Below are 14,908 nucleotides of genomic sequence, written 5' to 3'. Positions count from 1 at the left end.
TGAATAAATGAAGACTCGGCACACCACTTCTGAAACGTTGCCGACCCCTGACTTAGATCCACATGTTGATTTCCTTAAGAAAGGAACATCACTCCAGAAATGAGACATTAAGTTTCCCTCTCAAGACTCTTGGAACTGAGACAAAAGAGTGAACATTAGATTTGTCACAAGCTTGGCAGCCAGTAGCCCAACTTGTCTACATGTCAAATTACTGTGTCACAAGCCAAGGTGTGAACTATCAGCACACCAGCTTACAGCACAGTAACATCCTGTATGGACATTGCTGCAGTGCAGTGAAAGTCTTGGAGTGTGGTTTGGCATTACTAGTAAACTTCACACACTTTATGCAGTAAGAGCTTTATATCCTCTGAACAGGACAAAACCATTCAGGAACACCCAGACTGTTCATGGCCTTCATGGATATGTTTAGGGATCAGGCAGTAACCTCACAGAAATTATCAAAATGGACTTATGAGTTAGCCCAGTCAGCCTAGAGCCACCTAGGCACAGCTGAGCTCATTCCACTAGAGCTCAGGTGGTCTATTTCTGAAATTTATAGGACAGCTATGTACAGTTTGGTACACACTTTTCTAAAGCTGTGTCTTGTAAGAAGCTTCATTTTGGTAAGGCTGTCCTACAATCTTTTAAACTAGGACTCCTGTCACCTATCATGTAGACACAAATTGGTTATTTTCTTACAGTTCTGTGATTCGAGATGTTTTGTCCACAAGGATCCCATGACCCGCCCTCCTTCCCTAATGTGGAATCCTACTCCTCTGGGATTCTGTATTGGTGAAGGCACTGAGGACCTGCTCCGCACTTTATGGTCTCGGATGAGGGAGTTGAGAGAATGCTTAGGGGACAGGCCTGGCCCCAGTGGACATTGCTGGTCAAAAGAATCTGATCTTACACGTATGGAGTGCATGCAGCAAAGAATCCTGTGGCACCTTATAGACTAACAGACGTTTTAGAGCATGAGCTTTCGTGGGTGAATACCCACTTCCTCAGATGCATGAACACCAAGTGTGGAATCCATATGGACAGAACATCTCAAAGACCCATGGCTACTATAAGGTATGTAGCTGTTCTTATGGGATGCCAATACAACTAACTCAGTTTGCAACCTGTCCTCATCTATCTTCTAAATTATAAAGCCATAATAGTTTTCAGCTAAATCAGTTTTAACCAAAGCTCAGTTGGTATGGAAAGTAGCTATTTTTTAAAGTGGTCAGCAACAGTATCAGAACTGAAAATATGGAGGCACAGTACCTGACAACAATTCCTACTGAAGTTTAAATGTTCTAATGTGGGCAGTAATTCAACCTGTGTAATGTCATTGTTCCATCTGTGTAGTTTCAAACCCTTGGCTCTGGTACTTCATTTTGTTGATACTAAGCTTTGTACTATAAAGTCCTGACTGTCAGTATCAGTGTTTGCTCACAAGTGACCTGAACTCTACTTGCTTAATACATTTTTGAGGGTAAAGGTTAACTTTCTTGTATTTGCAGTTAAGTCTACCTAGTCCATATTGAAATTCTAATATATAATAATTTCTCTATCTGCTGATGTGTTGTGTTGTGGTGTTTGTTTGTTTGTTTGTTTGTTTTGTGGTGATAGAAAACCTTCCCAGGGAGGTGGTTTTATAATTGGAGCAAGATTCAACATTTCAAAAGTGAAAAGTAAGGATTATTCTCACAAGTTTTTCTGTCGTGTTTTGCATCCCTATGGCGAAGCTGTAGCATACGTTGTACTAAAACGCCCAGGTAAGATATTAAATAAGTTTATAACTACAATTCTAACCTGATCATGTAATGAGAAATTAAGGAAAAGGAAACAGTTTAATAAAGATTCGGCTAGTATCAACCATAATTGGCTGGCTATAACTGTGTAAAACAGCTCTGTATTAAACAGAACATGACTGGGATGTTACAATTGTATATGTATGTTTAACTTAAGTATTCTACTTTCGTTCTATTACCAAATTTTAAATAAACTATCAGTTTTAATGAACTTTGGACTCTATATTTCAATTCAACAGCCTTTCAGAAAATACCAATGAAATACTTTTCAGTAAAAAAAATAATAAATTAAAACTTATCATTAGCTTATGCCACACATAGTAGATAACTACTACATGTTAGCACTCTTGCTGTCTTTCTTCCTCTTAAGTTGTAGCTGCCCTTGTTAAATTTAACCCTGAATTCTTATGTTTGTTAAAACATATTCCCCCTCTTCCTCCTGAATAGCTTCTTTCAAATTCACCTTTTTCCCCTTTAAAACAGTATTTTCTCAGTTAATTATTTTCTTTTATACACCATGTTGTCTTATTGCAATAATGCTTCTGTTCACCTTGTTGTTAACTGAAAGCTGAAGAACCAGAAAGGAGCATTTGGGCACAAATTTTGTGGCTACTGCCTCACTTTTGAAGCAACTCCATGACCCCAGCATCTCTGCTTTTTTTCGTTGAGGTGTGGAGGAGGAGAGGATATATGTAGCAGTGGCTGCTGCTGCTCCTTTGATTCCCTCTATCCTCATCACTCCATAACAGATAGGCAGGAATTCATGCACACGCCACTCCCACATTGTATGCTCTGTTTTTTGCCCTAGAGTGTAGATTTTGCTTTGTTTAATGTGGAATGTGTGAAACATTAAAAAGTCCCTATTGCCAAATTCATTGTGACTCAACACATAATAAGCAGTTTGTGCTGACACATTTAACATTTGGTTCTGGTTTTCAAAGCTGAAAAGCTGAAATGAGTACAAATGTGCATATATGGGAGTTCAGGTAACTTTAATATACGACAGCAAAGTTCAAATTAAGTCTCTCAACTTTGTTTAAGCAGAATTTGAGGCCAGTCTGCTTTAAAATAGAATTAATTCTCAAACCTCACTTGAAAAGTAATAAAATATTGAAATCAAAACTACTGCCTGTTGCAAGATGTATCTTGATAATTCAGCCAACGTCTACTACAGGTTTAATAAACAATGGCTTACATTTAAGCCTGTTTAACCCAGAGAAACCTGTTTTTGGAGGTTGTTTTTATCTTAAGATCTTGTTTACCACACAGAAGTTGTGAGGATGAATTGGTTAATGTTTGGAAGACAGGTGCTATGTAATCTCAAAAGGAGAGACATAAAGAACCAAAGTGCTCTGTTTCTTGCTGGTACATTTCTCATAAACCCTTTTTGTCGAGGTGACTGCAGTGATAACCAGTAGCTTAGTCTAGTGGTTCTCAACCTTTCCAGACTACTGTACCCCTTTCAGAAGTCTGATTTGTCTTGTGTACCCAAGTCTCTTAAAACCTACTTGCTTACAAAATCAGGCATAAAAATACACAGGTGTCATAGCACCTGAAAAATTGCTTATACTTTCTCATTTTTACCATATAATTATAAAATAAATCATGATTGCCAGGTTGAGGCACACTGATGTAGTATATAGAGCAATATCAACAAGTCATTGTATAAAATTTTAATTTGTATTGACTTCACTGGTGTTTTTCATGTAGCCTGTTGTAATAGTAGACAATATCTAGATGAGCTGATGTATTCCCTGGAAGATCTCTGCCTACCCTTGGTTGAGAACCACTGGCTAAGTGTGCCATAAATGAGAGTGGAAGAGGGAGCTGGAGTTTATAAATGTATAGCAGAGTGGAGAGGCCTATAAGACTTAAAAACACTACTTTAAAGCAAACCCCAAAGCAGTTTTTGAGTACAAAAGGCAAACTTGCATTCCACAGTGGATGTAACTTCATTCAAGAGAACGGAGCCTACAGAGATATTGCATCTCTTTGGGACTTTTTCTGACTGTGGATCATAATCCTCCATTAATGTAACCACTGAACACAGACTGCACTGAAGTGAGACAATACAATCCTCCTACAAGATAGTTCATACTACAAAATTACACCTCTACTCCGATATAACGCTGTCCTCGGGAGCCAAAAAATCTTACTGCGTTATAGGTGAGACTGCATTATATCGAACTTTGTTTTGATCTGCCGGATTGTTCAGCCCCGCCCCCCCCAGAGCGCTGCTTTACCGCGTTATATCTGAATTCGTTATATCGGGTCACGTTATATCGGGGTAGAGGTGTACTAGTTGTGGCTGGTCTCATTCTGTTAATATCCCAAACTATTAAAGTTTGGGTGCCTAAAGTTGTGCTCTTAAAACCATATGTAGTCACTTAAATGGGCTATTTTCTGCAGTGCTGAGTGCTAACAACTCCCACTCCAGTAATTGGGAATTTTCTGTTTGTTGCTGCTTATACAGCATTAGCACTTAGAAACCTCTATCAGCTTTGTCACCCACTGTGCTAGACACAGAACAGTCATTTAGTAAATGACCATTCCTGCTCCAGTTCCAGAGAGCATATGGTGTAACAAGAGAACACATTTATGTGTTCACTTTTCTTTGTCTTCTTGTGGGATTGTCTTACTACTCACTTTTTTCTGCAACCATGTGCCACTTTTTAACAGGGCTTCTCTACACAAAGATTTAGTTCATGGCAAGTTAAGCTGTGAGTCTACCTCTCAGTAGTCTAGTGGTTTGAGCATTGGCCTGCTAAACCCAGGGTTGTGAGTTCGATCCTTGAGGGGGCCACTTAGGAATCTGGGGCAAAAATCAGTACTTGGTCCTGCAAGTGAAGGCAGGGGGCTGGATTCAATGACCTTTCGAGGTCCCTTCCCATTCTAGGAGACAGGTATATCTCCAATTATTATTAAATTTTATATTAGCGTGCAATGGATTAACTGACCAGGTGCATTCTCCTGATGCACATTCACAGTTGATTATAGGGGCTTTGAGCTAGTTCTACTTCAAAGAGAATTACACAGTTAATCTGCAATGGGCTACTATGGGGTAGATTCACACTCTAGCTTGCTGCGAATTGAATATTTGTGTTGACAAGTCCTAAATCAAACTTGTATGAGAATTCTGAGTTAGTTGTCTTGTCAGAATAAACATCAGCATTTCTTTTCTGATTAGAGAATACAGTTTCTTTGCATTTGTGCGGTAAGATTTTTTACTTTAAGATGGCCTCTGTTGAGACAGAACGGCATGCATTCTGGTTTACTAGCAGGCTGGCCAATAACAGTTTTATGTTGAAACCATACAGGAAGAATCTTTAGTCTATTTTCTTGTTTGCTGATTGCATGATTTGAATCCTTAAACAAGTAGCTGGCTTTAAGAGACCAAATTGTTGGATTGTAGAAAATGTTTTGAATGTTTCTTGTTTGACACATGCTACAGTTCCAATGTATCTTTTCCCCCCTCTTTGCTAATACAGCTCCAAACATTCAGGGATACTTGATTGGAGGACTTGTTTCACTGGTATTTATAATAGTTGCTACTGTGTTTGTCTACAAGCTACTCAAGATTGACATTGTGCTTTGGTATCGGAACTCCTGCCATCCTTTTCTGAGTAAAAAAGGTATGTGTTTTCTTAAGAAAAAAGTTTACAGAATTTAAAGTCTAATTTGGAATGCTTTCAGGAAATGATCCTGGAGTGAGAGTGATTCCATTTGGAGTTCCCCCCAAAGTGGGTACCCTTACATTTTTGAGATGTATGATGAAAACTATTAGCATATTTTCTGATTTAGATTATGTAAAGTACTTCAGATTTCTAAAATGGCAGTGATTGGCTTGTATATTTGATAGTCATGTACTGACAGGTTGATGTACTGTATTGCTGTTTGCCTTAAAATGGCTGACTGAAGTATTCTCCACTTGTAAGACGTACTCAAGCAATAGCACTACCTTCCCTTTAATTACTGTTTGGAAGAGTACTAATAAATCATATGAAAGTGCATTTTTGGAAAAGAGTGCAGAGAAAAATCCTAAGCATCTACCTGTTTTTTAAAGACCGTTTCTCTCAAATCCTATTTTGGTCCGATATTTGGCTCTCTCTTATGTTCCTGGAGTTTGCATTAGCAATGGGAATCCCATACGCAAGAGAGCAGAATACTGAAATTTAGATCAATCATGAGTAGATGTACCACGAAAGAAGTAAAATGTATTTAATAACTGCATTGAGGTAATTACTGGAGTTGTATAAAGTTTATTAAATCAGCCCTTACTGGAAATTTTGTTCCAGATAAATCATAACACTCCTGATCGTTCTGAATATTGCCTTTTTATATCTTAAGGTCATAAGCAGTAAACGCCAGTTATGAGTAACTTGAAATTTAAATAATATGGTGTACTTGAAACAGATAATCTGATGATGTTTTTTTTTTATTTAGTGTAGAGCAAAGACTGTTCAAAGGTAATCAATATTACACCTTTGCATATTAAAATCTAAAGGTCTACGTGTAAAACTATTCCTTCCATAAGTATAATTACACCACAATAACTTTAATTACAGGATTCTTGCCCATGGCAGTGTTGTGTGGGGAAAACTATAGTTTACTTTTTTATTAAATATGCTTTTTGGTCTTAATCATTTTGCTCTCTTTGTTTAGTTTCAGATGGGAAGATCTATGATGCATATGTGCTGTATCCAAAGAACAGAGTAAGCTGTCTCTATTCACCAGATATCTTTGCGCTAAAGGTATTACCTGAGGTCTTAGAGAGACAGTGTGGATACAATCTCTTTATATTTGGAAGGGATGATTTACCAGGACAAGGTAAGATATATATATATTTTTTTTAAATTGGAATTTCTATATTTTCTCTCACTAGTCTCGAAGGTAAGCTGCAATGATCCTCGAAATAGAGATAAACAAACTTGTGTGGCACAGGCATCCTAGTTAGCATAGGCCAGGGGGCGTCAACCTTTGGCATGCAGCTCTCCAGGGTAAGCACCCTGGTGGGCCAGGCAGGTTTGTTTACCTGCTGCGTCTGAAGGTTCGGCCGATCGCTGCTCCCACTGGCTGCGGTTCCCTGTCCCAGGCCAATGGGGGCGGTGGGAAGCGGCGGCCAGCACATCTCTTGGCCAGCATTGCTTCCCGCAGCCCCGATTGGCCTGGTACTGTAAACTGCGGCCAGAGGGAGTGGCGATCAGCCGAACCTGCGGACATGGCAGGTAAACAAACCAGCCTGGCCCGCCAGGATTCTTACCCTGGTGATCTGCGTGCCAAAGGTTGACAACCCCTTGTGTAGGCCGTCTCTTATCCCTATTCCTCCCTCCTGTGTAATCCCACAGAAGTACTGTTCCTGGGGCTCCCATAAAGCCTTGTCTGCCTCACAGCTTTTCCTCCGATCAGCTCCTAGTTCTTCCTTTTGATATGTAGGTAGCTTAAGCAGCTGGGACTGGTGTGCTGATCAGAGAGAGAGGACTGGCAACAGCCTTCCTTGTCCATGTGGTCAGGAACAATGGCAGAGCAGCACTTGTGAAGGGAGGGAAGTGTCATGGCAGTCACTGTAGAGTGTCATTTCACCTCTGGCAAATGTCCCCCTTTACTTTTCCACTCTGACAACTGCCCATGAAAAGCAAATAAAATCTGAATGACTCATCTGGCAATGAAGGGGGAGAGGGTACTTAAGTGTGGCAAAATGGTGCAACTTAAAATAAAAATTTATTACAAAGCAACTCTTCTGTGTCCAGTATCAGAAAAGATCAGTAGGAGATGAGAAAATGCATGACTCCCATCCAAATATGAGCAGAACAATATGTTCTCCAAGTGCCTTTAAAAAGGGACATCCTGAAGGAATGTTTCTTTTTGCCATATATTGCTGAAACTAAGATTCTAACATTTGGCTCTGAAATTGAGGAAGGATCTTTCACTGATTGATTTCCTGAGGAGAAGGTGGGGATAACTTTCTGAGTTATTTATGTATGGTCTTGTATACCCTTTCAGCTGTACTTATGCACTATAAAATAATCAGTAAAATCGAGCTTAAAAATTGGTCTTTTTTTCCAAATTGTTTAACCAAATAAGTCTCTATTGGAAGTTTATGTTAAACTAATCTATATATGCTTAGTATTGTAAAAGCAAGCTTTTCCATGTGAACATGTGTAACACTGACAGACCCTGGTTGTTGGTGGGCGGGATCGAAACTGGGACCTCTGGTGCTTTATGCGTGAGCCTCTAATGTAGGAGCTAAAAGCCAAGTGTCTCTTAACTAAGAGTGTAGAGCAGACTCATTAATCTGTTTCTCTCTCAGTGGTCTTGGTGCCACTAGAGGGGACAGAGCACCATACCCAGGAGGTGTGTGGGTTACACATACTTTTGTCTTAAGATAGAATTTTAGCAGAAGGCATTCATATTTCTAAATAAATTCTTAGTAATGCAGATAACTTATTTTTACTAGAATTAATATTTATATTGCTTGTCCTACACTAGGTCTGTGCGGCTAATACCTTGTCTACCCTACAAAGTTAAGTTGATGTAAATTAGGTCACCGTAGAGCCACTGCAGTAATTACAGCAGTGTTTCATGTCCACGCTACCCTCTTTCTGCCAGTGTTATGCATCCTCCGTGGAAGTGCTTGCACTGACTTAAGTAGGGCAGTGTGGGGATTGTTTGGCCCCAGCTGAGCGCCTGAGGTGAGGTTGACAGCCAACAGCTGATGTAAGTAACAGTGTTTACGCTGACACTGTGTCACTCTAACTACATCGACCTGAGTGCTATGCCTCTCATGGAGGTGGAGTTATTAGGTCAGTAAAGCCTGCGACTTACATCAGCGGGAGCAACATTGTAGTGTAGACACGTACACAGTCAGGTCTACGTAAGCTGCTGTACGTTAACATAGGCCTGGCCTACACTACAGAGTTCAGTAGTGTAGGCCATTGGCTTTTGCTGTCATTTCCTAGAGCTTTCTATTCGTTAGCAGGCCTTCTCATGGGTGGGGGTCCTCCTGTTTGAAATTTACTTCCTTGAGCAGTCTGCAGGGCACTATTTAAGGCTCAGAGTATTTTTGTTTTAGTTTTCGTAGGAATTAGTTTTTGTCCCACACTGATACTTACTTATTCCTGATGGTCTGGTTGCAACATATTTGCACCATACTGTACCAGGGCCAGCTGCCACTTAACTATCCCCTCATGGCCAGCGGGTACCTCTGCAGTGTCCTGCCCTGGTTTTTCTCTTCTTCAGGGCTCCTCCAGCGAACTGCATGCGGTCTCATTCAATCACAGCCCCTCTTGGGTCTGGGCCTTTTTTATTACATTATCAAAGTTCTTAGAACATTCACAATACAATCTCTCCCGGTTTAAGCTGGGAACAGCCCCTCTTCCCTCAGGAACTGTGCCTTCCTCAGGGACCACTGCAGGAGACCCCCCCCCCCTCCCGGCCAGGGCCGGCTCCAGGCACCAGCTTATCAAGCAGGTGCTTGGGGCGGTCACTCTGGAGCAGGGCGGCACTTTCAGGTATTCGGCGGCAATTCAGCGGATGGTTCCTCACTCCCGCTAAGAGCGAAGGACCTCCCGCTGAATTGCCACAGATTGTGATCATGGCTTTTTTTTTTTTTTTTTTTGGCTGCTTGGGACGGCAGAACACCTGGAGCCGGCCCTGCCCACAGCTTCCTTCTGCAGGAGCCCCTTCCCTGCAGCTTCCTGATGCCTTTTACTCTGAGATCACTTGATTCAACTCAGGTGTGGCTTGTCCTGTAATCAGGGCTGGCTTAGCCCCAGGTTCTAAAGCATAGGGGCAAGCAAGCCTGTTGCATGTATTAATATACTGTAGAGATTTGGTAGCTTTATCTAAAGATACGTATGCATTTAATGTGTCTTTTTTTTAAACAGTGCCAACTTTTTACAGCGACAGGTGTAATATCAATGAATAATATGGAGTAAGGAAACAAATAAGACATCTTTGTTTCTGAAAACTAAAAAGACAAAAAATGAAAGTGACAAACATTGTATAAGCTTTTGCAGGAGTAAAAAAACCTTTCTCTGCTTTTCTTTGTTTACAGCTGTTGTCAATGTCGCTGATGAAAAAATCAACCAAAGCAGAAGAGTGATAATTGTGTTAGTACCAGAATCATCCTGTTATAATGTGTTAGAAGATACCTGTGAACAGCAACTGGCTGTGTACAATGCTCTTATCCATGATGGAATTAAAGTTATTCTAATTGAACTGGATAAAATAAAGGATTACACAAACATGCCAGAATCTATCAAATATATTAAGCAAAAGCATGGGGCCATCAGATGGAAAGGGGACTTCACAGAGAGATCTCATTCAGCAAGTACAAAATTCTGGAAAAATGTACGATACCAAATGCCACCCAGGCAAACTGTGTCTCCCTCAGAACTACAGTTACTACCAACAGCCTTTAATTCTCCACATTCAATAATGTTAGAAAGATGACACTGAAGTTCAGTTTTAACAGCTGTGAGCAGCTCACTTCAACTGCTTTTTAAATGGTTGGTCATAGGATACCCATATGTGTTATACACTGTCCATCTCATTTGGAGACTTACAGAATTAAAGCCTCCACAACATCATTCTTGACAGGTTTGAAAAGCTGATTTGAGCATCCATTCCCCTGAGCAGATCAACCGAACACTCTGAAGCATTGTTTCAATATTGCAGTGGCCTGTAACAGGAATTGCAGGACTTCTTCAAGAAATACATTTTTTTGTAAGGAAAACGAAAAACATTTTTTGCACTTTTAAAGACTTTTTTTTTCTAAATAGAAAAAGGATGAAAATGAAGGAAATAGTGTTGTTATATCCTAACTTTTATATGATGGGTTTAGGTTTAGAAAACTGTAGTTTTGAATGAAACAATTAAAACTCTAGTTCATACATGTGTTGCAGTCTATTAATTATGGACTTATTCAATCCACTACAAGAAGAATCCTTTTATTACATCATGTGGTATTGTCCAAGGGGAGAGGTGAGAGGGAGACATAAGACAAGAAGGGAACCTTGTACTGGCTGGTCAAAGAATTTAACTTTTTTTTCAGCGTTACTTTCTAGAGCGACTCTTGCAGTAGCTGATTCTGTAAGGCTAGAAACATTTTTATTATAAACCAATGTTTTCAATATTATCTTTAAAAAAATCCTCTTGGGACTAAAGCGTATAATGTTTGGTCTTTGCATTTTTTCATGTTCAAGGAAAATCTATTCAGATGATTGAGTTAACTGATAAGTGTATTTGTACATTATCCCACTCCGAACAAAAATCAGATTTTTTGCACACAGTCAATTCAATTGACCAAATATTAAAGTGTCATTTGTAGCTGGCTGTTTTTAATTCATCATGTACACAACGTAATTGCTGAACTATTGTGCTACACTTGAGTTTCTGTATGTAGATAGTAGTGTAGTTTGAAATCTGGAGCTGTACAAATGTCCTAGTACACATTCAAAAGTGGAGCAGCTAGAATTTTCTCTCCCCTTTGTTTTTGAGGGGAACCTTCCTGCCCTCCAAAAACTGTTAATATAGCATTAAGGTTGTAAATTTAAAGAATGAGATACAGAAGTTAATTTTCCCATGGCAATATTAAATTGCCCACATTTTACATATTGTATATTTAGATATACATTTCAAGTCATTGGATTTAATGTTGTGTGCAATTTTGGAGTCGTGTTGCTTGACTGCTAAAAATGGACAGTGTACACAGTGTCAGATGTTTTTTGAAAATCCCTGATTTCTGAATTTTCTTGAATTGATGCTCAAATATTTCCATGAAAATCTGTAAATTACTCAGGCTTGAGTTAAATATTGTCATATACTGATTACAGTATGATCATTCTGACATTCCTTGCTTTAAAACTATCCATTAATTATATTTTGTTGAGGATCAGGACACTAGTTCTGTAGAAGATGCCAAGCTTTATTGCTGACCTACTTTAGAAAAAGTAGGTAAACTTGCACCTCTTGAAGGGTTAATTTCTGTACAAAGCATTAATCCTTTGTTTTGACTAATATGATGATGATGAATTAAGTAATTGCAAGTGGTGATGTGGGCAACACTTGTTTTTCTGGGTTCTATTTCCAGTTCTGCCACTGGCCTACTATGTGAATGTGGGCAAGTCACTTCGCCACTCCGTGCCTCAGTTTCCCAAAGAGTCAAACAGCAATAATACTTGCCTCTTTTGTAAAGTGCTTTGAGATCTACTGAGGAAAAGTGTGGGGTAAGCTAGGTATTTTAAATTTTGAATATGTATTGTGTCATAAAAGATACATCAGAAACTCCAGTGGTATATTTTGTCCCTATTAAAGTTACATTGAATTTATTTTTCATTGTACTGTCCACTAGATTTTAATGTATAACTTCCAGTTTTGGAAAGCTTTCAAAATTTGGTAAAAATACATGACAACACAGAAGATTGAACTTGTTGGCAGAAGTCAAGGGTAGCATTTGCTTCTCCCAATAGTGAACTTAGTCGATGGTGTATAAATATAATCATGCAGATAGACTCATAGACTCTAGGACTGGAAGGGACCTTGAGAGGTCATCGAGTCCTGTCCCCTGCCCTCATGGCAGGACCAAATACTGTCTAGACCATCCCTAATAGACATTTATCTAACCTACTCTTAAATATCTCCAGAGATGGAGATTCCACAACTTCCCTAGGCAATCTATTCCAGTGTTTAACCACCCTGACAGTTAGGAACTTTTTCCTAATGTCCAACCTAAATCTCCCTTGCTGCAGTTTAAGCCCATGTTAAGATGACATGGGAACCTTCATGATTACGTTTCCTATTTTTATGTTTAAACTGACAACTTAAGCAATACATTTATATAATCTTGCACTTAGTTTTTATTGCTATGCAATGTCTTGTGTGTCTTCACACAATCATTCTTTCTGTCTGTACTACATTCCTTCAACTCCTGTCTTACTGTGCCTTTGGTCTCCTACCACTCACGTTCCAGTGCTTGTCAAGACCACAGGCCATTCTTGGAACAGTGTCCTTGTTAGCCTGCCTCCTTTTCCAATCCCTTCTGTAAGGCAGCTACTATGGTGACAGCTGGGTAGGAATTTTCATTGAACCTCTCTGGGGAGGGGTGTGTCTGTCTAGCTTTGGAATCTGAAAAGAAAGCAGAAGTCCAGTCTGATTCCTAAACCCTCTCTGTTTCTTTGAAGGCTACTGGCTTTATTTTGTCCCAGTATCTTTTCTGTAGCCCCTTTTGTTTCTTTCGTGATTCACAGAGCTTTCCAAGGCCTTTCCTCATGTCTGTGGCTGGCTCTCATACCAAAGTAAACACCACTTCCCTGGGTACCATCCTACAAAGAATTGTCCACTTACCACAGGGTATGTCTACACTATGGGATTATACCGATTTTACAGAAACCAAGTTTAAAACAGATTATATAAAGTCAAGTGCATGCGGCCACACTAAGCACATTAATTCCGCGGTGTTCGTCCATGTACCGAGGCTAGCGTCGATTTTTGGAGCGTTGCACTATGGGTAGCTATCCCATAGTTCCCGCAGTCTCCTCCGCCCATTGGAATTCTGGGTTGAGATCCCAGTGCCTGATGGAGCAAGAAACATTGTTGCTGGTGGTTCTGGGTACAGCCTCACACCCCCCCCCGAAAGCAGCGGCAGACAACCGTTTCGCACCTTTTTTCCTGGGTGAACTGTGCAGAGGCCATAGCATGGCAAGCATGGAGCCTGCTCAGCTCCAGACAGAAATCATAGACGTTGTAAACACCTTGCGCATTCTCGTGCAGTCTATGCTGAACCAGGACCTGCAAAACCAGGTGAGGAGGAGGCTACGGCAGAGAAGTGATAAGGACATGGAGACAGAATTCTCTCAAACTGCAGGCTCCGGCACGTTGGAGATCATGCTGCCATTGAATGTCGATTTTGGGCCCGGGAAACAAGCACAGACTGGTGGGACCGCATAGTGTTGCAGATGTGGGACGATTCCCAGTGGCTGCGAAACTTTTGCATGCATAAGGGCACTTTCATGGAACTTTGACTTGCTTTCCCCTGCCCTGAAACGTCAGAATACCAAGATGAGAGCAGCCCTCCCAGTTGAGAAGCGAGTGGCAATAGCCCTCTGGAAGCTTGTAATGCCAGACAGCTACCGGTCAGTTGGGAATCAATTTAGAGTGGGCAAATCTACTGTGGGGGCTGCTGTGACGCAAGTAGCTAAAGCAATCACTAAGTTGCTGTTACGAAAGGTTGTGACTCTGGGAAATGTGCAGGTCATAGTGAATGGCTTTGCTGCAATGGGATTCCCTAACTGCGGTGGGGCGATAGATGGAACTCATATCCTTATCTTGGCACTGGAGCACCAGGGCACCCAGTACATAAACCGCAAGGGGTACTTTTCAGTGGTGCTGCAAGCACTGGTGAATCACAAGGGACGTTTCACCAACATCCACGTGGGATGGCTGGGAAGGGTTCATGATGCTCGCGTCTTCAGGAACACTACTCTGTTTGAACAGCTGCAGCAAGAGAATTACTTTCCAGATCAGAAAATAACAGTTGGGGATGTTGAAATGTGTATAGGTATCCTTGGGGACCCAGCCTACCCCTTGATGCCATGGCTCATGAAGCCATACACAGGCAGCCTGGACCATAGTCAAGAGCTGTTCAACTACAGGCTGAGCAAGTGCTGAATGGTGGTAGAATATGCATTTGGATGTTTAAAGGCGCGCTGGCGCACATTACTGACTCGCTCAGACCTCAGCCAAACCAATGTCCCCATTGTTACTGCTGCTTGCTGTGTGCTCCACAATCTCTGTGAGAGTAAGGGGGAGACCTTTATGGAGGCTGAGGCATATCACATGGCCGCTGATTACGTGCAGCCAGACACCAGGGCGATTAGAAGAGCACACCAGGAAGCGGTGCGCATCAGAGAAGCTTTGAAAACCAGTTTCATCACTGGCCAGAGTACGGTGTGACTGTGTTTTTCTCCTTAATGAACCCCCCCACTCCCCGATTGACTCATTTCCTGTAAGCAACCCACCCTCCTCCTTCTATTACAGCTTGCTTTCTAAGGAAATAAAGTCACTATCGTTTAAAAATCATGTATTCTTTTATTAATTAATTATAAAAGGAG

The 14,908-nt window shown here is 40.8% G+C and overlaps 1 protein-coding gene across 6 annotated transcripts in view; it reads left to right on the top strand.

Annotated features, from left to right (window-relative positions):
- LOC115655014 (interleukin-1 receptor type 1-like) overlaps positions 1 to 12,301 on the top strand; it is a 43,997-nt gene extending 31,696 nt beyond the window's left edge. For all 6 annotated transcript variants that reach the window (XM_030570049.1, XM_030570019.1, XM_030569997.1 and 3 more), the window contains 4 exons: positions 1,618 to 1,763; positions 5,288 to 5,431; positions 6,462 to 6,626; positions 9,853 to 12,301. In XM_030570049.1, coding sequence (XP_030425909.1) covers positions 1,618 to 1,763; positions 5,288 to 5,431; positions 6,462 to 6,626; positions 9,853 to 10,250 — 853 coding nt within the window. In that variant the 3' untranslated portion in view covers positions 10,251 to 12,301. The remainder of the gene's footprint in view (positions 1 to 1,617; positions 1,764 to 5,287; positions 5,432 to 6,461; positions 6,627 to 9,852) is intronic.
- Positions 12,302 to 14,908: the final 2,607 nt, after the last annotated feature.

Source organism: Gopherus evgoodei, chromosome 1 (assembly GCF_007399415.2).
Source record: "Gopherus evgoodei ecotype Sinaloan lineage chromosome 1, rGopEvg1_v1.p, whole genome shotgun sequence".
In the NCBI taxonomy this organism is placed as follows: domain Eukaryota; kingdom Metazoa; phylum Chordata; order Testudines; family Testudinidae; genus Gopherus; species Gopherus evgoodei.
The sequence above is the reverse complement of the archived record's forward strand: the minus strand, read 5'-3'. Positions and strand labels throughout refer to the sequence as shown.